The following is a 23,585-nucleotide window of genomic DNA, read 5'->3' on the forward strand; positions in this document are numbered from 1 at the left end:
ATTGAATAACTAAGATCACAACACTATTCCAAAATAGTTATGATCCAAAAGTACTGGAGATGCAACTCCATCGTACAAGTAGTAATTTAATTACTATATTAACATTAACGACGCACCGTCGTTCAGTCGACTGTGTCTAGTTGGTCAGCTCCTGATCCTCCTTCAGGTCCTGTAAAAAGATCTACCATTCGGGGGAATGGTAGTTGGGACTACCACAGTGAGATTTGATTACAAATCTCAGCAAGTTAACAAAAAACTTCCATACAGACTAATGATGCATGTATGACAGTAAAAGCATAAATGCATAATCAAATTCATAAGTAATTAAAGCATAACTTAGCATACAACATAGCATAATTGACATAGCTTAAATTGAATCATGAACTGAACTTGACTTGACATGAACTTGATCTGAAACTTGACTTAGCATGAACTTGCTCTGAAACTTGAATTAACATGAAAAATACATACTCCACAGTTGTTGTGGCCCCATGTATTCTACACAAACTTGACTTAACATTAAAAATACATACTCCACAGTTGTTGTGGCCCCATGTATTCTATGTGTAAATACATACTCCACAGTTGTTGTGGCCCCATGTATTCTACACATCACTATGCAGTTAAATACATACTCCACAGTTGTTGTGGTCCCATGTATTCTATATGTAAATACATACTCTACAGTTGTTGTGGTCCCATGTATTCTATATGTAAATACATACTCCACAGTTGTTGTGGCCCCATGTATTCTACATAAACTGAATGTGCTCAAGATGAAACGTGACTGGAATATGAAAGGACTGAACCCCTGACGTAACATAACGTGACTTGAACATAATTTGAAATACATAACCAACTTGAGATAGTAACATTTCGTAACATGGCATAACATATAACAGACAACATATTTAACATGACATATTTGTAATGTATAGTAATACATGACAGAATATGTTGTGTAACAGATAAAAATTGATGACAGAATAAATTCTGTATAATAGACAATTACATGATAACTTGGCATGGCATGACATATATGATAACATACATACATACACTGTAATTCTTTTACTTAGCACACATACACAGTAGACTGCTAGTAAGTTAAAAGCTAACTTATTTCGATCTCCGTGTTTCTTATAAAACTTCAAGTGCGATCACGAGGAACTGTAATTAGTGATTCTAAAAGTTAGAACTAAATCACTAATAATTTGAAATATGGAAAATAATAACTTAAAGAGTAAAATTTTCATTTTACTCTCTACATGTGGGAAAATGACCGTTTTACCCATACCTTAAGGATTTTGCATACTAACTCCAAAAGTTTTCAAAATTTACATTCCTCATGTAAATCTTGTCCTAAACTTAAATATCAACTCAGAAAAATTTAAAACAAAACACAACTATGAAGAACACACTATGGTTGAAACATCCATAGGCCATTTCCCTTTATTTTTGTTGCAATTCCTTCCAACTTCAAAACTCATGCTTAAACCAAAATTTTGCAACAAACATCTTCCAATTCTAAGTTCAAAACCAAACTTAAAACATCCATTTAGAAAAAGCTAATAATTAACACCAAACTTTTTTGTAAAAAGATCCAAGCACTTGAATCACAAGTTTTGACCTTAAATCAAAACATCTTCGAGAATTTCAAAAATCAAATCTTACTTCTAACATATTAATAATATTATCCTAACATCAACCATGCTTTAAATCATCGAACTAAAGTCACCAAAATCACAAAATAACATTTGGAGTTTTTGGTTTTACACTTAGTCCAAAAATATAAACTTTTTCCTCAACTAGTTTTGATAAATCTCTTGATCTATGACTTATATTTATATGATCTTCAAACCAAACCATCACATGGTTTAAAAAGATGTCCTAAAACATATATAAGCTTCTAATTCAAGATCACATGGTTAGAAATTAACCAAAACATAAATTTAGCCAAGAATATCCACACTTTGGCTTATTTGAATATCTCTTTGCATAAAATTTCATATCTTTGAAACTAACATCAAATATCTTCAAAATAATAATATAACATGTATATAAGATACTTAGTATCCTCCAATAAAATTATTAAAGTCATTAGAATAGGTTTAGACCACCAAAGAGTTAAACTTTCTCAAAACAGAAACTGTTTTTCCTCTTCCAGCTTCTAAGTTTCTAAATCTAAGAAAATCTTTCATCAAAACCTTTAATCATGCAAAAATCCTCAACCAATAGTCATATATACATGTTAACAATACTCCATAAAAATTTTGGACCAATATCTATCCATTAGCTTGGTCAAAAACTCCAAACTATAACATACTCTCCAGATTCACGCCCAGAATGACCTTTCCATGGTTAAAAATACTTTTGACTGACCAAATGACCATGGAATGATACGAAAAATATATCTACGGAAACTAGACTCAAAGACGAACAACTTATATGAAGGAGATTTTATGATAAAACACTTACAAAAGCTTCGAAATGGGTGTGCAAAAGAACTCCTAAAAGCTATCCGAGAGAGAGTGTTTGGTATTCTTTCAATGGAAAGCATAAATGAAGATAATTTCGTGGGGAGGGGTGGCTGGAGATATTTGTGGATAAGATATGGAAGAGATGAGGCTGGAGTGAGAGTTAAGTGTAGGACTCTCTTACCGGAGTGAGAGTGGAGTGTAGGACTCTCTTACCTAATAATATCTACAAAAATCAACTCAAAATATTTTTACCCAATAATATCCACAAAATTAGTTTAAAATATTTTCTAAATGTGGAGTAGATTTGGAAGAGTAAGGTGGTTAAAATCTTTCCACGTGTATTTTAAATCTATGTTCTTAAGATATTTTCCAAATGTGTATTTTGCTTAGGTGTCATGATCTCACACCTTGATTTCCTTCACAATTCCATCTAATGGTTTCTCTTTGTGCTAAGTATCTAATACTATTCATTATGTGTGGTTAAGATCTTGCCAAGTATCCAAATAAAATTTCGCTAACCTAATTTGGACATTTCACACTGTGATTTTGAAAACACTGCGTTTAGTACGTTTACCGAGATTACTATTCACTCCAAAAATAAACGTAATAAACTTAGTACTGAAAAATCTTAAATATTCAATTAAGCCTAGTGGTGTAGACTATAATGTATTCTGACACTTCTAACTATCTCAAATAATTAAAATCGCATTTCTGGCACCATAGTGAGTGATAACACTAACTATGTTGACATGCTAAAACCTATGCGATTAGTCGATTCGTGTAAACTTACGGAATTTTCACGAGGTTCTTAAGGTCAAAAGAAATTCCACAATTGAATTTCTAGCGGGTTGTTACAATAATGATTTCATAAGTTTTATCAAGTAGTCAGTAAAGAGACACTCAAATATATATATATATATATATATATATATATATATATATATATATATATATATATATATATATATATAATATGAGTAATGTTATGTACAGTCACTTTTACATACTTCTTGCGCATTTTACTGATGTAATTGGCTGCATCAATTTTTTTAATACACAATCAATCATATTATTGGAGTGCACAAAACAGTAAACAAAAATGACTGTACATAAAATTTTTGTATATGTATATATTCATGAACACATCAGTCACTTACAAAAACCCATAGGATAGTTTGGAACCTAACAAATTTATTTGAAAGGGATTGCAGTCATACTGGATGAAAGGCAGACTGGAGCATGGATTAAAGACAGACTTCAAACCGAAAATCATGAGTCATAAACAACCACCTTTAGAAATAACTCTCCAGCCAACCATGCTTGCTGAACCCCTTCAGATGCCAATTGAAATTCAGCACGCGTACCATTTTCCTGTTAGGAGCTAGCCACCGGTTAATAACTTGATGTGGACTCCATATTCTGTGAACAAATGTAATTTCTAAGATCATATCCCCCAAAAATGCGTCCTAAGATCTAGGAACACTGGCGACAAAACCAGTCATGACACAAAGAAATCTACTTTCTTACAAAAGATAAAACCAATGAACCAAGGCTCATTGTTGACTACAACGAATGAACTAAATGAATGGCTTTTTGGCAGGTTTTGTTGTGTTTATCCGAATATCTCCCAAATATAATTCCCTTTTTATTTATAGAAAGAGAAAAACAAGATTAACGCTTGAAAATAGCCTTATCAAGAAAACCCAGTTAGGGCAATACGAGTTAAAAATCGAATAGCTAATAGAATCCACCATTAATGCGGAATTCATATCTTGTTTTGGACTGGACTGGGGCAATTACATAAGAAGCTCAATATACATTATACAAACATCCACAAAATCTGCAATTTTGTTTATTGCAGAATATAACAAGAAATACTTTTTAATCAAAAAAAAGAACGAAAATTCGAAAGAGACGAACAGTGGATGAGACAATAAGGCCTTTCTCGTTTGGAATGCTCTTGCCGTGGCTCATAACCCAGTATCTGTTGCGCCCGAACGACGTCGTATCATGTCCGAATTCCACAGCTTTCTTCCTATTGTTCCCAAGTTCCCAGTTCCAACCCACAACCCGGTCATTTAGGAGTCTGTATAATATCAGTCTACTTTTTTATTCCTCTAATTTTCTTGATTTATGACGTGGAAAGATATTACTGGATGTTAGAAGGTACTGTAATAAAGTCACCGCAGGGGAACATTTTCTTCCTTCTGCAATCTCGTACACTTCCGCCGTTGGATCCGACGCTCTCAGACGCCGAGCCCCTCGAATTGCAGCGCTCAGAGATCCATTTTACTTACATAGAAAGCTAAAATCACCCGCGCGGAACAGATTTTACGTTCATGGCTCTCAATCTTCGTCAAAAGCACACAGGTATCTCTCTCTGGATCCTATTCTGTATTTAGATATCTACTCCTTCAAATAAAAAACTAAATTGTAACTCCAAAATTCGAAAACCCATTTTGTTTCTTTGATTTTTAGCCTGTATTCGCCTAATTTCATCCATTATTTTGTATAGCTTAGAACAAAATAGGAACTCAGATGGGATATATTGGTTAGGATTGTTATTCTCGTAATTAAACAATAACTCATATATTATTGGTGTGAATCTTCCCTACCAAGAAAGAAAAATTGTGTGAGTTTTGTGCGTATATGTTCGTGAATTTGGATATCTATGGCTTTGTGTGTTCAGAATGTATTGCTCGAATGTTGAATCTGAACCAACCCGTGAACGCAACGGGCACCGCAAACGAAGAAGTTTACAAGATCTTAATTTACGATAAGTTTTGCCAAAACATTCTCTCACCATTGATCCACGTCAAGGACCTTCGAAAACACGGCGTGACCCTCTACTTTCTTATCGATAAGGATAGAAAGCCAGTCCATGGAGTGCCCGCGGTATATTTTGTCCAACCAAATCAAACCAATATTCAGCGGGTCATTGCTGACGCGTCCCGGTCACTCTATGATAGTTTCCATCTCAATTTCTCCTCTTCGATTCCCCGCCCGCTGCTTGAAGAACTTGCATCCGGGACGTTGAATTCAGATTCGATTAATCGGATTTCGAAGGTACATGATCAATATTTGGAGTTTGTGACGTTGGAGGATAGCTTGTTTTCATTGGCCCAGAAGTCCAGTTATGTGCAATTGAATGATCCGTCTGCTGGGGATCGTGAGATTGAAGAGATTGTGGAGAGGATTGTTACTGGGTTATTCTGTGTTTTGGCTACCCTAGCCGTGGTTCCTATAATCAGATGCCCACGTGGTGGGCCAGCTGAAATGGTTGCCTCCGCATTGGATCAGAGACTGCGGGACCATTTGTTGTCAAAGAACAATTTGTTTACTGAAGGTGGGAGTTTTGTGAGCTCTTTCCAGAGGCCCATTTTGTGTATATTTGATAGGAATTTTGAATTGTCAGTCGGGATACAGCACGATTTTAGGTACCGAGCTCTTGTTCATGATGTTCTTGGATTGAGGCTCAATAGGTTAAGTGTGCAAGGTGAAAAGGGTGGGATGAGGTCGTATGAGTTGGATAGTTCAGACCCCTTTTGGGTGGTGAATGGGTCACTTGAATTTCCTGAAGTTGCAGTGGAGATTGAGTCTCAATTGAATAAGTATAAGAAAGATGTTGATGAAGTGAATAAAAGGACCGGTGGGACTGACGGGGCTGAGTTTGATGGGACAGACTTAATGGGGAACACCAAGCATTTGATGAATGCAGTGAACTCACTGCCTGAGTTAACAGAGCGGAAGCAGGTTATAGATAAGCACACCAATATTGCAACTGTTTTGTTGGGTGAGATCAAGGAGAGGTCGCTTGATTCTTATGCAAAAAAGGAGAATGACATGCTGGTCCGAGGGAATATTGATCGGAATGAGCTGCTTGGTGTGCTTAGAGGGAAAGGGACAAAGATGGATAAGCTGCGGTTTGCTGTCATGTATCTGATCTCTTCAGAAAACATTAATCAGTCAGAAGTAGAATCAGTGGAAGCCGCACTTAGAGAGTTTGAGGTTGATACTAGTGCATTTCAGTATGTGAAAAAATTGAAGTCGTTGAACGCCTCAGTGGCAACAGCAAATTTAGCTAGCAGAAATAACATCGTAGACTGGGCTGAGAAAATCTATGCTGTGACAGCAGGTGTGAAGAATCTGTTATCTAGCGATAGGCAACTGGCATTGACAAGGACAGTGGAGCTCTTGATGGACGGGAAACCTAACCCTGAAATTGATAGTTACCTAGTATTTGATCCCCGTGCTCCCAAGTCAAGTTCTGGTACTAGTCATATGAGAGGACCCTTTAAAGAAGCTATTGTCTTCATGATTGGTGGTGGTAATTATGTTGAGTATGGGAGCTTGCAAGAGTTTGCACAGTGTCAGCAGCCTGTCAAGCATGTTATATATGGAGCGACAGAAATTCTCACAGGAGTGGAGTTTGTTGAGCAGCTTACACTGCTGGGGCATAAGATGGGATTTGGGAGTAATGCTGCTGCTTCAACTCGGTGATACAGGTGTGTTTTATTGCTCATTAAAGAGTGCTGTCTGACAGTTTATGGATGACAGAGGAGGCAGTGTACGAAGTTGAGGACATAGTGTGGGGAATTGAATATATATTTGAATCTGATTGTCTCAGAATTGATGCAGAGATTGTTGTGCTATCCATTTCTTTCTTTTTTTTCTGAGGCATTCATGCTAATATTCAAACAAGACTTGAATCGACTGTCTTTGAGGATCTTGAACTTGAAATGTATGCCATTTTTTTATTATCTTTCATCATAGCATATAGGCTTCCACCATTGAAAAGCCATATTTGTGTTTATTAGTATCTGTTTGTTAGAAAATTTTTTGTTTCTACTGTTCTTTGTTGTACTTGATTAAGCTTTTGAGAATCATATCAATTCATTCCATGCATTAATATGAGCGCCACCTTATTGTTGATTAACATTTACCAGTGTAAGGTATTTCACTGTATAGGATAATTTCAATTTGTTTGGAAGAATCATTTCTGTATCCACAACTTAATAAGTTAAATTTGTGGATGGTTGATACTTTCTATAGGCCAGTACGAGTGTAATTTGACCAGAGCTTATACAAGTAGTCTGAACCACTTGCTCGTATACAATGTACACATTAATGGTGGTGGGCTTTAGCATTCATTTTTTTGGGGTTGAAGACTGGTTTGTGGAGGGGTTAGACATTAATTATACTCAATGTTGGCGTTCTTGGTCGCAGATGTAGGCTTTCGATGGTAGTGATAGTATCAGATATGTGAGTGAGAAAGTTATTGAGCTGTTGGTTGGTAATGCTTTGATGGGTATGCGGTGCTTTCTCCGTTTCTCATCATAAAAAGTTATCGACTTAAATGGCTCAACTATCTATGTAGCTTTCAAAGCAATCTGCTATTGTTCTGAAGGGTGAGAATGTTCATGAGTTTCTATTTTCTTTATACCCTACTATAGGGGTGGCAATATGTCACACGACCCGTTAACCCAACACGAACACGACACGATAATAGCGGGTTAGGGTTTAGCCTTAATGGGTTCGGGTCAAAACGGGTTGACCCGTTAAGACACGATTGCTTAACGGGTTGATAACGGGTTAACCCGTTTTGACCCGTTATAACCCGTTATGACACGTTAAGAAAGTTAAAGTTACAATTATATCCTTATATCTAAAAATAAAATTGTTAGAATTTCAATTTCGATATTTTTATTATTTGGATTGTAGTTTTGGACTTATAATTAGTTTTATAATTTTTATAAATATTGTAATTTTAACATTTATATAAAATTATGCTAAATTTAATCAGGTTAAAAAGGTTAATTTCAGGCCTATTCAACCTATTTATATAAATAGTTTAAAATGAGTTGTATTGTGTCGTATTAACCTATTTCGTAATATTTTTTTAATTTATTTGTTTACTTATAAAAAAAAACATATTTCGTAATATTTATTAATGGGTCAAAACGGGTTGACACGACACGACCCGTTATGTTAATGGGTCGTGTTAGGGTTTGAGATTTTGACACGATAAGCTTAACGGGTTGGGTTAGGGTTGACCTATATGACCCGTTAACACGATTTGACACGACACGAACACGACCTGTTAACACGATTTGACACCCCTACCCTACTAGAATGTAACTAGGTGTCTCACTTTGTATACTTCTTGTGTACTTGGGCATTGCCTAGTTTCTTCCTATTCAATAAAGATTATTACTTATAAAAAAAAAAAAAATCTATCTGTTGCCTCTTAAGAGTAGAGAATGTTAGGAAACTGGGTATTTATTATTAAGAATTCTGTTCTCACAAAAGTTTGAGAACACAAGGGTTTGTTATATTTACTTAGGAAGCAGGGGGATAGGAAATATTTTGCTGGCAAAGAAGGGAAGTGCAGTTTGGTTGCTGGAAATTGTTGGAGCTCGAGTTCCTGTAGCTGGTAACTGCCTCCCCCTTGCGCGCTTGACACAGACAGTCGTTCATATTAGCACCATGCTGAAGTGCCATCAAAGCTTATTCTTTCGTGTTTCCTGCAAGTTTGAACCAAAATTGAGGTACGATTCACGAAGATTGTGTCGGGTTGGATTGCCCTCTCAATGCTCTCATTACCCAAACATGCCCTAATTTTTCATATACCATGACTATTTTTAACGTTATCAACACAAAACACGCATAACCTTCAGTTTATCGTACCATTCCCCAATTCCACATAAATTACAATATGAAATAATAGATTAGCTTGGGAATGGAGGATTCTTTTAATAAAATGGGTTAGAATTGTGATTAAGATTGTGCATATATATATATAATGATATAATTCAAACTTCATTTGATACAATTTTAAATTGACTGATTAGATTAAGAATATGAATTTTTATCACAATTTTGTGAATTCGACATTAATTAAATAATTTATATTAAAAATTAAAGTTATTCTATTTTTAAATGCATATAGAATGCACTATTTACATTACTTAAATCATAAGATTAGATTTTTAAAATTTAAAATTTATCTTTAATAAATATTTTATATACCCACTTTATACTGAATTGTAAATATAATATTTTTTTTAAAAATTCGTTAAAACAGATTTAATAAAAATAAATTTATAAATAAACATCATTTTATATGATATATTAAATTTACTTTACAAAATAAAAATAAATCAAAATCGCTAAACATTTCTCCTTTCTAAAACTTAAGAATTGGTTTGGTTATTTAAAATCAAATTATTTCATCTTATCTAATATAATCATTATAATTTTATTAAATTTTCATATAAAATATAATATATAATTTAATTTTTTTAAATTATAAATAAAATTAATATTAAAAAATTATATGTAAAAATTTTAATAAAATATATCACCTTATTTTATTTCAAGTCGAAATTTTCAACAAGAGAATAACTTAGAATCTGACTGTCTATTATAAAAAAAACAGCTCAGCAATAAGTGATCTCCACGTAGGCTGTGCATTGAAAAATAATATGGGTCGCAGCCTGTCGAAGCCTCCAGCCCGTCGCAGCCTCCCTCTCAAAGCCTCTAGCCCGTCGTAGCCTCCCTCTCGAAGCCCCTCTGTAAGTTTCATGTCTAATTGCTTCCTTTCAACAAGCTTCCTCTGTAAGTTTAAGTTTTTAAATCATTCAGTTGTTAAGCAGACACCAAGGCAATATAAGCTTTTTGTAACTTTTTATGCTGCTATTTGTCCATATTTTGAACTCTTTTCACTCACAAAACTCATTTGTTCAGCGAGAGTTTGGATTTTGGCTTTCAGTCTCATGATCATGGTTGCACTGTCATAATGAAGTTGCTGAGCTTGGTAGAGTAGAAGTGCCATATCTCGAATTGCAGTTCCTCATTCTCTGGTTGTCAGAGGTGTTCGCCTTATTGCAGCATTTGAGAGGAGGATTTGTGAATTCCGAATCTGGGGACTCAACATTCACATAATCTAAAACTGAAAACCTCGGCTCCATAAGACTAAAAAGAAGCAATACCTGCAATCCAATCAAGAATTTAGTGGTACATTCGATTTTCTCATTATTTTAAAAACCAATTTCTAATACATTCAACATTTAAATTCTGTAGCTTTCTAAACTTCTAGCATTTTACCAAAAAAAAAAAGAGTAAACTCCAAGGTCCAAACTGATGGTGGGCGACGGAGATGGTTCTTGCACGGAGATAGTGGGCCACAGAGACGGTGGGTGCGACGGAGATGGTGGCGCTGAAACTGGTAGCCATGGAACTGTTGGGGCATTCGACGGCACTGGGGCGTTCGACTGTGACTGGCTGACGACACTGGACTGGGGCGTTCAACGGATCTGAAGTTTGTGAAGGGGCGTTCCCTCGACCGGGGTTGAGTTTCAAGAGATGTGTTGGCAGGGGGGTTCGACTAGGGTGTTCGAAAATGTGTAATCTTCATGTTAATTATGTAAAATCGTTGACATGGCGGCTTATAATTGGTGGGTTGTAAAACAGCCGGACGGTCCAAAGCGAATTTATCAATCCAGCCTGACACAATTTTCGTGAATCTTAATTCAGTTAACAACCCGTAGGGACAGAATCGAAAAAGTCGTAAAAAGAGGGCATAACTGCAAAACGGGAAATGGGACCAAGCTGATCAATCAATCAATCGACGCGCTTCGCCTCTGCAATCTTCTCGTACCCAGTCTCCAAAAAGTCCAGTAGCTTTAACCTAACCCCTGGTCTGTTACCGCCCTGGACATTCACATTAATCTTCCCTTCCGCTCCCCATGGCCCGCCGAGCCATCCCTATCCTGAAGCAGCTAACTGCCCCGCGCCCCACATGGAGTCGATCCGTGACCTACATGCCCCGACCGGGAGACGGGGAGCCACGCCCGGTGACGTTGATCCCGGGGGACGGCGTGGGCCCGCTGGTGACGAACGCGGTGGAGCAGGTGATGGAGGCGATGCACGCGCCGGTGTACTTCGAGCGGTACGAAGTGCACGGCGACATGAACCGGGTCCCGCAGGAGGTGATCGATTCGATTCGGAAGAACAAGGTTTGCTTGAAGGGGGGGCTGAGGACACCGGTCGGCGGTGGAGTGAGCTCGCTCAACGTTCAGCTTCGGAAGGAGCTCGACCTCTACGCCTCGCTTGTGAATTGCTTTAATCTCCCTGGCCTTCCCACACGGCACGAGAACGTGGATATCGTTGTGATTAGGGAGAACACCGAGGGCGAGTACTCGGGGCTCGAGCACGAGGTGGTACCCGGAGTCGTCGAAAGCCTCAAGGTAAAGTGACTAAGTCTAAGAATTAGCACTTTAGAATTTATCTGATAGCTAATGGTTCAGAATTTGAGTCTCAGATAATTGTATTTCCTAATATGCTTAAATTTTCTATCTTTCACGTTGAAGTGTCATAATACGAGTCATTTGATGAAAAAATATGATATATCTTTGTTTTGAGTTTCCTTTTACTTATAAAAATAAAATAAAAAAAATCTTTGTTTTGAGTTATTTGGCTTGTGTTGGATCATATATCGATTATCAAGGAAATTTTCAATTGTAGTCTTGACACATTGGTTTGTACACATTCGTCAAAGAGGGAAAAAAAGTTGTTTTAGTTCATATGTAATGTTCCTGATAACAAGAACAGAACCTCACCTCTTCCAAGAACCCAAGAACAAGACACTAACCCAAAGAACTCGAGAACAAGAAACTCAGAATGCAAGCAAGAAGATGAACTCACAAATGATTAAATGCAAGATTCCATTGTTGAATATTGACAGAGAACTTTCAAGGAGCTCTCAACCTCCCATTCACAAACTCCAGAATTCACAAGATGATTTTTACATGGGATGGCTACTGCCTTTATAGTTGCAGAACCACGAGACTCAAATATAAGAACAAAACTTACCATTTAACTAAAGCCTAAACGCAAGAATTAAAACTTAAAACGAACACTACAACCCTCAACTTTATTCAAAACGACTTACAACATTCCCTATTAAAACTAAATGCACTGTTTCATTAAAGGATCTTCTTAGCCTAAACTGCACGTCGTAGCTCTTCATTTCTTCATCCTCAAGACCGTTAAAGCCTTTATTCCTTCTTGAGACTTGTCACTCTATAGCATCTGTTACCCAGTTCCTCCAATGACCAATCACCGCCAACCTTCCTCTCTGCAAGACCTTGCCCCCAAGCACCCATAACAATCCCTTCCTCTTCAAGGCCTTGCCCCCAAGGCACCCGTAACAATTCACAAACAGTACCTACCAAATGTGGATACAAAGACCTCAGCTTGTACAATAATTCGCTCTCTTTTTTGCACCTCTCTATTCCTTTGGGCCATTGCTGTAGATTTAAATGGCCAAAATATGCACGGTTTTCTTATGTCTTCTTTAGCGACTTAGATAGGTCTTATCTCTTGTATAACTTCTTGTTTACTTGGGCTATGCCTATTCGTATTAATACTATCATTTACCTATAAAAAAAAAAATTATCTTCCATACCAGCTCCCACCATTTAACCAAGACTTCAGTAGCAGCATAATTCCTGACCTTCTTCATTCTTCTTTCAATAATCTGTTCTGGCTTAGGTTGAATACATCCCTCACAGTCAACTGGTGGAAGAGTAGATAAAGGAGAAATCTGGTCCCCTATTTTTTTTTCTTGAGGCATGAGACATGAAAACCAAGATGGATTTTTGATGAGGATGGCAAATTCAACTCGTAAGCCACTGTGCCAATCTTATGAAGTACTTGAAAGGGACCATAATACCTGGGAGCAAGCTTCACGTTATGTCTCATGGCAATTGATTTCTGTCTATAGGGCTGTAACTTAAGAAAAACCCAATCTCCAACTTGAAAAGTTCTCTCAGACCTCTTGTTGTCTGCATAAATCTTCATTCTATCCTGAGCTTTCTTTAAATTCTCTTTCAAGAAGCCTAAAGTCTGCTCCATAGTCTTCAAAGTTGATCTACAGCAGCATTGGCAGTAGTGCCAGCTACATAAGTCAACAGTCTTGGTGGGGGTATGCCATACAAGGTATGAAATGGTGACTGCCTCGAGGAGTGCACACAGTAGTATTATAGCACCATTCTGCCATAGGTAACCATGAAGACCAAGTTTTAGGTTTTGAGCCACAATAATCTCTCAAGTATGCCTCAACAGCCTTATTCAAAGCCTCTGCTTGACCATCAGACTGTGGATGGTAAGCTGAACTCATTGCCAAAGTTTTTCCCTGTAGCCTGAAAAGTTACTTCCAAAATGAACTTGTGAACACCACATCACGATCAGACACTATGTTATTAGGCAACCCATGAAGCTTAAACACTCCAGGAAAAAAAAAAAAAAAACTTCTACCACTTTACAAGCTGTATGTGGATGAGCTAATGGAAAAAAATGGCCAAACTTGGTTAGTCGATCAAGCACAGTTAAAATAATTGACATACCACCAAAAGAAGGCAGTCCCTCAATGAAATCCATGGCAATGTGAAGCCAAGGATCTTGAGGAATGGGCAAGGGTTGAAGTAACCCAGCTGGAAGCACATTCTCTGTCTTATTAACTTGGCAAACCTGGCACTCTTTTACTAACTGCATAACATCCTCCTCATTTTAGGCCAAAAAAAAAAAAATCTGACTGTGTCTTCTGTAAGGTTTTGTGGTAATCCAAGTGGCCTGCTTTAGGACTATGGTGAATGAATTGCAATGTCTTATTCTGAAAAGAGGATCCAGGAGCAATAACAATCTTCCCTTTTCTGAGCAATAATCCCTGCTATAGGGCAAATTCCTTGGGAGCCTGTTTACCCTGCTGCAAGGCAGCTATCAAGTCAGAAATTTCAACAGAATTAGTATAAATTTTCTTCAATTCTGTCAACCAAACAGGAGTGGGAAAAGAAATAAGGGCTAGAGTAGCTGAGTCTTCCTCCATTTTCCTAGAAAGTGTATCAGCCACCTTATTATCTCTTCCTTTCTTATATTCCACTCGAAAGCCATAACCCATGAGCTTTGTAATCCTTTTCTGTTGAGCTTCAGTTGCTATCTTCTGTTCAAGCAAATGCTTTAAAGCTTGCTGATCAGTTTAATCTTAAAAGTCTGACCAAACAAATATGGCCTCCATTTCCCAACTGCACATACAATTGCCAAGAATTCCTTCTCATATGTGGCAAGTAATAATACCTTCCCTTTGAGAGCTTTACTAAAGAAAGCTTTAGGCTGATTATTTTGCATGAACACAGCCCCCAACCCCACTCCTAATGCATCACACTCTACAGTGAATTCTTTGGTAAAATCTGGCAGCTTCAAAACTGGTGGATTAGACACAGCATCCTTCAACCTTTTAAAGGCTTCCTCAGCTTTTAATGACCACTGAAAACCATTCTTCTTTAACAACACTGTTAATGGGGCAGCTATCGAGCCATAATTCCTTATAAATTTTCTGTAGAAGCCAGTTAGGCCTAGAAAACCCTCAATGCCTTCACTGTTTTAGGAATAGGCCATTCAACCATTGCTGAAATTTTTGTAGGATTTGCTTTAACTCCTTCCCCCCAAAATAATATGGCCTAGGTAGTCCACTTCAACTACCCCAAATCTACATTTGGCTCTTTTGGCAAATAAAGTATTCTGGTGTAAAATAGATAGAACTATTTGTAAATGCATCAATTGCTCCTTTAAATCCTGACTATATATCAAGATGTCATCGAAAAATACAGGAACAAATTTTCTAGGAAAGGGTTTAAAAACATGATTCATTAACCCTTGAAATGTGGCAGGTGCAGTGGTAAGTCCAAAAGGCATTACCAAGAACTCGTAGTGGCCCTCATGAGTTCTAAATGCAGTCTTAGAAATTTCCTCTTCCCTCACCCTTATTTGATGATAGCCTGACCTTAAATCAAGTTTAGAAAAATACCTTGCACCATGTAATTCATCAAGGAGTTCATCAATCACATGAATAGGAAATTTATCCTTAACAGTTTCTTGATTGAGGGCCCTATAATCAATGCACATCTTCCAAGTGCCATAAGCCTTTTTTACCAAGAGGACATGTGAGGAAAATGGGCTTTGGTTGGGTCGAATCACCCCATTCCTCAATAAATCCTGCACAATCTTCTCAATTTCAGTCTTTTGGTAATGAGCATATCTATATGGTCTCACAGAAAGTGCATTAGTGCCCTCCTTCAACACAATATGGTGATCACAATCTCGAGTAGGAGGTAACCCAACTGGTTCCTCAAAAACAGTTTTAAACTGTTGCAACACTTCCTCTTCTTCTGGTAAAACTTCACCTTTAACTTGTTTTTCATCAATTGCTACTAATTGTAACAACCATCCCTCTTGTCCAACAAAGGAAGACTTCAACATGTTAACTGCAGGTTCAACTTGGACTTTTTCATACAGCAGCCCTTCCAAAAGTAATTTCTTACCAGAAACTTCAAATTGCATTGACATATTAGTAAAATCCCATTGAATAGGACTCAATGTTCTAAGCCATTGAACCATTAACACAATGTCACAAACCCCCCAGTGTCAATACATGGAAAGGAACCATAAATCTAGTCCCCTGCACACTGATTGTTTTCTCACATCTTCCTTAACTAGCAATTTTAGTACCATTAGCCACTTTCACTTGAAGATTATTATCTTTTATAACCTTTAAGTTTGATGTCTTTACTACCAATGGATCCAGAAAGTTGTGAGTACTTCTTGAGTTCACAAGAATTTCAAAAACAAAATGAACCAATCTTGCCCAACAACTTCATTGCATTACTGTTAATGCAATTAGAAATGGCATGAATAGAAACTTCAAGTTCTTCAGACCCTTCCTTCAACACTTTTTTCAATTCAGGCAATATCTATGCCTCAAGTTCCTCCACACTCTCAATGACTTCTTGATTCTCACTAGTCTCCCCATGTAAAAAATGAACCTTAGGACTCTTACACATATGATTGTGATTCCATTTTTCAGAACAATGGAAACACAGCCCCTTTTTTCTTTTTTCATCCATTTCTACATAATTGACTCTCCTTAAGGGAAACAAACCCTTCTGGCCTTTATTCATTGAATCAACAGGCCTCTCATTGTTAATTGGTCACTTATTAGCAAAATAACCAGTTTGCTTCCAAGGTTTCCTTGAAGATAACACATACTCCTCCTACAGTTTTGCTAATCCAAAAGCAGTCCCCAAGATTCAATGGATTGAACATCTTCACAGGTATTCTAATCTCATCCTTCAATCAACTAATAAAACAGCTCATTTTATGTCTCTCGGATAAACCCTTGAGCCTATTTGCCAAGGCTTCAAATTGTTTTTGTTTTTTTTAGGTAATATTAAATTTTATTGATAAAAGAAAGGCATGAGCCATGTACACTGGAAGTATACATGTGAATACACTGCTTTAAAAACTAGAAACTGATACAAGGAAATCGTGGAAGCTGAGACCATTAAACTCTAAAGCAATGGCCCATGAAAACAAAGTCTTCCATAAAAAATTCCTAGACACTGCTACAGATCTCTCCTGGTCCTCACAATGTCTAGCATTTCTTTCACTCCAGATGCTCCAAAAGATACATATGGGGACCATCTTCCACATTGCTACAATTTGTGCTGTCCCTGAAATCCCTTTCCAGCTTGCCAGTAAATCAACAACCCTTCCCAGCTTTGTCCATGTTAGTCCCATTCTATTAAAGAAATGATTCCAAGTTTCTTGGGCAAAATCACAATGTAGGAGTAAATGGTCCACTGTTTTCCCACTGTTTTTGCACATACAATACCAATCCATTATTATAAGATCACGTCTTCTTAAATTATCAATAGTTAAGATCATCCCAAGGGCTGCTGTCCAAACAAAGAACACGGCCTTGAGAGGTGCTTTACTCCTCCATATGCTCTTCCACGGAAAGTTGGTCGAAGGTTGGGCTGTAAGTGTCTCATAAAAAGAGCCTACCGAGAATTTCCCTTTCCGCAAAGGTCTCCAAACCAACTTATCTTCAGATAAAACATCAGGGGAGATATTATGGAGCAGATTAAAAAACTCCACCATCAAACCCAATTCCCAATCATGAGCCTCTTTATGAGATTTATGTTCCATGCTTGAGCATCATATGTAGTACCCCACAAGTCAGCCACCTTCGTGTCTTTTTCCACTGCAATGCTGAAGATAGTGGGATAAGCAACCTTAAGAGCTGTATCACCCACCCACACATCATGCCAAAAACTGATCCTCTGACCATTCCCATACACAACCTAGTATTACTAGAGAATACCCCCCAATCTTTCCTTATATGCTTCCATAACCCCACACCATATACCCCTCTCCTCTCATTAGAGCACCAACCCCCTCTTGCACTCCCATACTTCGCATCAATCACCCATTTCCATAAGGCTTCCTTCTCATAATTATAGCGCCACAACCATTTCCCTAATAGGGCCTTATTAAAAATTCTCACATTGTGAACCCCCAAACCACCCTCACGCAATGGTGTACACACCTTATCCCACCCAACTAAATGAAATTTAAACTCCTCCCCTAGACCACTCCACAAAAAGTAACGTTGAAATTTTTTAATTTTTGAAGCAATGCTAGTTGGAAGGGGAAATAGAGACAAGAAATAAGTGGGAATGTTAGATAAAGTACTCTTAATAAGTGTGAGCCTCCCCCCTTTAGATAAATATAACCTTTTCCATCCAGCTAGCCTACGCTCTAGTTTTTCTACCACCTCCGTCCAAATTGTCTGAGCTTTGAAAGATACCCCCAATGGGAGGCCAAGATACTTCATTGGCAACTATGAAACCCCACACCCTAAAATGTTGGCCAGCCCCGAATGTTTCTTACATCCCCCACCGCCACCATCTTCGTCTTCGCGAGATTTATCTTCTCCATTAGGATCAACCTCTCTAACTCTGAAATTACTTGCCCTTTGCGACCATCCTCATCTTTCACAATCCCCAAACTTTGTAATTCTTGAAGCAGGGACTTCTTTTGAAATGCTATATTACCAAATATCTGATCATTCCATGTCTTCAAATCCTTCTTCAAAGGTTTCAACTTTTTCGCCAACATCTTGCTCGGATTGCCCTGTACTTGATAAGAACTCTACCATTGCCTAACCAACTCCACAAACCCCTTAGATTTTAACCACATGTTTTCAAATTTGAAGTGCCTCCTGCCCCCGGGATTCCCCCACAATCTAAAATAATAGGAAAATGATCCGTGCACAACTGAAAAAGTCTTTTCTGACAAGAATCTGGAAACTGCATCTCCCATGAAGAAGATATAAGGAATCTGTCCAGTTTTGAGCAAGTGTAATTGTTAGACCAAGTATAGTCACCTCCCATGAGAGGTATGTCCATGAGTTCCAACTCTGAAATAAAATTTGAGAATTCCCCCATGGCATGATTTTGCCGTCCTCCTCCCGATCTTTCACTTGGAAATCTTGTCACATTAAAATCCCCCCCTATACACCATGGAACCTCCCACCATGAACTTAAATCGGCAAGCTCATCCCAAAGTAACCGCCGCTCACACTCCGAGTTGGGGCCATACACCCCAGTAAAGGCCCACACAAAGTCATCTTCAGAATTTTTAAACAAGTATCCCACAGAATATTCTCCCACAAACTCATCAACGTTCTCCACCACCCTTTTGTCCCACATAACCAATATTCCACCCGACGCCCCATCCGAAGGTTTGTATGCCCACCCTACATATTGGCAGCCCCACATACTCCGAATAGTTCTTGTGATAAGTTTCAATTTAATTTCCTGCAAACAGATGATATCCGCCTTCCATGGCCTAAGCAATGATCTTATACGAAGGCGTTTGTTAATATCATTCAGACCCCTTACGTTCCAAGTCAGGATTTTAGGCAACATTAATCAACTATTGCAGCCCTACCTTTGTTATGTTCCCGACTTGCACTCCCCTCCTTTCCATCATAATTTAGAGACCAAGTTAGCCTCTTTAACTCCCTGTTTCTCTTTCTCCCTGTTCCTCAATGCTGATGTCCTGCCAAGGCTATTAGAAGTGCCTTAAACTGTTCTTCATAACCTTCACACATTCCTGGAGCTCCTCCACTTTTTTTAGAATCCAATCAGGTGGTGTAAAAGGAGGAATGATCCTTATAAGAGTAGGATCATGTCCTGGAGACCCCTCGCCTTCTTTTGTACCTCTAGGGGACTCGCATAAGATCATAGCTCCTTCTCCTGCCAACTCCCCCTTCTCCTTGAGCTCAGCCAACTCCCCCTCCTCAAGCCCAACACCAGTTCAGAGGCCACCTCAATAATGAACAAGTGGAAGAGGAGAAGAAAAACCATTTCAGAGGCCACCTCTTCATTGCCTGCAAAGATCGACTGTTTTGATACCACTTGTAATGTTCTTGATCACAAGAACAAAGCCTCGCCTCTTCCAAGAGCCCAAGAACAAGACACTAACCCAAAGAACTCGAGAACAAGAAACTTAGAATGCAAGCAAGAAGATGAACTGACAAATGATTAAATGCAAGATTCCATTCTTGAATCTTGACAGAGAATTTTCGAGGAGCTCTCAACCTCCCATTCACAAACTCCAGAATTCACAAAATGAATTTTACATGGGATGGCTACTGCCTTTATAGTTGCAGAACCACGAGACTCAAATACAAGAACAAGACTCACCGTTTAACTAAAGAAATGCTAGAATTAAAATGTAAAACGAACACTACAACCGCCCTCAACTTTATTCAAAACGACTTACAACATTCCCTATTAAAACTAAACGCACCGTTTCATTAAAGGATCTTCTTAGCCTAAACTACACGTTGTAGCTCTTCATTTCTTCACATCCTCAAGACCATTAAAGCTGTTTTTCCTTCCTGAGACTTGTCACTCTATTGCATCTGTTACCCAGTTCCTCCAATGACCAATCACCACCAACCTTCCTCTCTTCAAGACCTTGCCCCCAAGCACCCGTAACATCATATCGTAGGGAAAGTTTTCCTTGCTAAACGATCGTATTTGGCGTAGGTGATAACAAAGTTCTGCTCAGAACGTATTGCAAAATACGCCTTTGAGTATGCATACCTAAACAACAGGAAAAATGTGACGGCTGTCCACAAAGCCAACATTATGAAACTTGCAGATGGTTTGTTTCTAGAGTCTTGCCGGGAGGTTGCTACCAAATATCCCAGTATCAAGTACAATGAGATTATTGTGGACAACTGCTGCATGCAATTAGTTTCAAAGCCCGAGCAATTTGATGTTATGGTATGTGACTCATGAAAACTCTTCTTTTCAGTTCTAATATGGAAGCTCTCATTTATTTTAGTTGGACTTCATATTACGCTATAAAATTTTTGAGGACCAATGCATTCCTATATTAAACTGATTCTGCAGTATAGTTGTATAAGACGAGCTTTATAAAAAAAAAATGCTTACCAATGATGTAACAAGATACAAATTCTTTTTTTTTTGATCGGCAAGAGAGGCAAATGCTTTTGTGGTTGATAATAGAGATGGCCCTTCTTTTGATTTATCATGGCTGTCAAGTTGATGAGCATGGATAGATATGGGGTTCTAGTTTTAGATGGGCTCTTAAAGCTTTTTATATAGTGAAAAACTGTGTGGACACTGGACATGACCAAGATATGAAGTGTTGGATTGATTTTAATATAGTCACTACTCACATCCAAAAGATGAAAAATAAGTGTTTTCATGGATTGGATTTTTTGAAGTAGTAATCATATTATTTTTTGGTACCAGATTAAAAGAGAAAAAAGTTGGACGTGAGATACAAACCTGTTGAGCTGTATGCATTAACTTTGGCTTGGCTTGTGGAGAATCTCATACAGGTCCATATGCTCACAAAAGAAACTTTCTTCCCTTGTGGCTTAGTTTTCCTTTGTTCTTTTTTCTTTCCAAAGGTAACTCTGGCCTGGAGTTTTAAATTAGGAAGCTTAGCACAAGAAATACTCTCCTTGGCTCAATTCCACTGAATAGTTTATGTAGGTGTGTTTTTGGTATTGTGAGACCCTTTCAACATAAATTAAGAAAATAGGATATAGAAATGTGCGAGAGTGGTTGAGCCAGATTCTGGAGTATACTGTAGTACCATATAGATGTGCTCTAACAGGGGTGGAAACCTAAAAACAAAAATTATTGGCTGTTTGGATGATGGAATGCTTAAGCTGGACCTAGCATGAATTGCATTGTTGTGCTCCGGTGCCAAATAATCTGCTTATATTGACTTATTAGGAGAATATGTAAGCTAAGATTTTATTGATTTGATGATATCAAAATGTTGTTCTTCTGTAGTTTAACTAATATGTGTTTTACACTTTACACTCAAAATACCCACACCAACAAATTACACCCTCCAACCATAGAAAACTGGCAGATAACACTCATCCAGTTCTGTGTGTTATGATGAATGAAAAATGGGTGATGTAGCACAATCTTGACTGTCAGATCTTAACAGAGGGTGTGCATTGAACTTTGGGTTGTTTGAGTGGAATGTGTCATTATTGGTTGTTTGGGATGCAAAGTGTAAAATTCCTATTAGTTGGAGGATGAAAAGTTTATTTACGCTTTTATTTTTCCCTCTATCATGTTCTTTCTGCTCTAATTGATTATTCAATCGCCTTGGGTATTTATTGAATTATCAATACATTCCTTTCTTTCAAGGGTTTTGGCTCATTATTTTCGTTACTGTTTGGCCTGCTGGGGACATAACTAAAGTCATATATCTAGCATCCTATATATCTCAAGTGTTTCTTCTTCTACTTCTCACAAAGTCCAACTGACGTTTTGTGTGCATTATAGATTTAATTAATAACTCGTCAATATCCACCTCCTGGCTAACTGATGAGTCTGGTTTTTGTTTTGTAGGTGACTCCTAATCTTTATGGCAATCTAGTGGCAAACACAGCAGCTGGTATTGCTGGAGGAACTGGTGTCATGCCGGGAGGTACTAACTCTAATCATATTCATAGCCTTACAAGTTCTAGCTTTTGCTGTGCTTTTCTGAGTTATTAGATTTTGGATCTCATAAAGTTAAGCTATTAACTTGGCCTCTTCATGGCATGAATCTGACCAAGAGGAAGTGACAAAATTTTTTTTTTTTTTCCTTTAAAAAAAACCGTAGTTGTGTCTGCTTGACGCATATATGATCAGAAAAATGAAAAAAAAAAAAAAGAGTTAAAAGAAAAAATCATCTTAACAATTTTTGTAATCTTCCGATCATTTCTTGTATCTCATTTAGTCTTTGCTGGCCACAGGCAATGCAGGGGCTGATCATGCTGTGTTTGAGCAAGGTGCTTCAGCAGGAAACGTGGGAAAGGATAAGGTAGTGCAGCAAAATAAGGCCAATCCTGTGGCTTTGCTCCTCTCATCAGCCATGATGCTCAGGCACCTTCAGTTTCCATCATTCGCTGACCGGCTCGAGACTGCTGTGAAACGTGTAATCTCCGAGGGCAAGTACCGTACAAAAGATCTTGGTGGAGACAGCACGACCCAGGAGGTGGTGGATGCTGTCATTGCTAATCTGGACTGATTGATTAGGAATTACCACCTTATTCTTAGCTATCACCTGTTCCTGTTGATTCCTCCTGATCATACCCCCCCGGTTCTACAGTTCCATATCATTGCTTTTATCCTGCTTTTCAGAAGGTGTGATTTTTTTTTTTAAGTAACATGAGTACACTAAAATCTCGAGTGTTGTAATAAGGAGAAAAAAAAAAATCTCATCCGATAAATTCTTGTTTTTATTTTAGTTTTACAATTTCTCAATTTGAGAAAAAAGAAGGGCATTGTCTCTCCTTCCCTGCAAATGTTGTCCACTATAACTCAATTTTGTTTGTCTTCTGTAATAACACCTAAGATATTTCAAATTGAAATAAAAAGCAGTTGTGTATTTAGCGTTCCTAATCCTTGTTATGTTTTATGTAGGGATAGAACAGTGTAATATTGGTTTACTCTTGTTTGACAGAATTCAATTGATACAACTTAAATTTGAGAAGAGACCTGAAGAACTCCCTCCCTGAGTACTATAACTAAAATAATTAAGATCTTCCCAAATTCTTGAAGAGGCAGTCGTTGTTATGCAAGCCATCCATATTCAAGAATTTTGAACACAAATATGCTTTGGTAATGACGTTCCTGTCCCAAAAAAAAAAGG

General features: G+C 37.8%; 2 protein-coding genes across 2 annotated transcripts; both read left to right on the forward strand.

Annotated features, from left to right (window-relative positions):
• Window positions 1-4,659: 4,659 nt before the first annotated feature.
• Window positions 4,660-7,291, forward strand: LOC122309834 (SEC1 family transport protein SLY1-like). The gene is made up of 2 exons (XM_043123525.1): window positions 4,660-4,850; window positions 5,170-7,291. The coding sequence occupies exons 1-2, from the start codon at window positions 4,820-4,822 to the stop codon at window positions 6,978-6,980; spliced, it is 1,842 nt and encodes a 613-aa protein (XP_042979459.1). The 5' UTR covers window positions 4,660-4,819; the 3' UTR covers window positions 6,981-7,291.
• A 3,779-nt stretch (window positions 7,292-11,070) lies between these two features.
• Window positions 11,071-23,335, forward strand: LOC122309835 (isocitrate dehydrogenase [NAD] regulatory subunit 1, mitochondrial). The gene is made up of 4 exons (XM_043123527.1): window positions 11,071-11,728; window positions 20,438-20,677; window positions 22,298-22,376; window positions 22,687-23,335. Exons 1-4 carry the CDS (start codon window positions 11,228-11,230, stop codon window positions 22,959-22,961), a joined length of 1,095 nt encoding a protein of 364 aa, XP_042979461.1. The 5' UTR covers window positions 11,071-11,227; the 3' UTR covers window positions 22,962-23,335.
• The last annotated feature ends 250 nt before the right edge of the window (window positions 23,336-23,585 follow it).

Source organism: Carya illinoinensis, chromosome 5, assembly GCF_018687715.1.
Source record: "Carya illinoinensis cultivar Pawnee chromosome 5, C.illinoinensisPawnee_v1, whole genome shotgun sequence".
Lineage (NCBI taxonomy): Eukaryota > Viridiplantae > Streptophyta > Magnoliopsida > Fagales > Juglandaceae > Carya > Carya illinoinensis.

Excerpts from the sequence above, each read along its gene's own strand:
- LOC122309835 (XM_043123527.1), top strand. The coding sequence starts at position 11,228 with ATGGCCCGCCGAGCCATCCCTATCCTGAAGCAGCTAACTGCCCCGCGC. Across the intron at positions 11,729-20,437 it reads GAGTCGTCGAAAGCCTCAAG|GTGATAACAAAGTTCTGCTC; the intron begins GTAAAGTGACTA and ends TATTTGGCGTAG. Across the intron at positions 20,678-22,297 it reads CCGAGCAATTTGATGTTATG|GTGACTCCTAATCTTTATGG; the intron begins GTATGTGACTCA and ends TTTGTTTTGTAG.
- LOC122309834 (XM_043123525.1), top strand. The coding sequence starts at position 4,820 with ATGGCTCTCAATCTTCGTCAAAAGCACACAG. Across the intron at positions 4,851-5,169 it reads TCTTCGTCAAAAGCACACAG|AATGTATTGCTCGAATGTTG; the intron begins GTATCTCTCTCT and ends TTGTGTGTTCAG.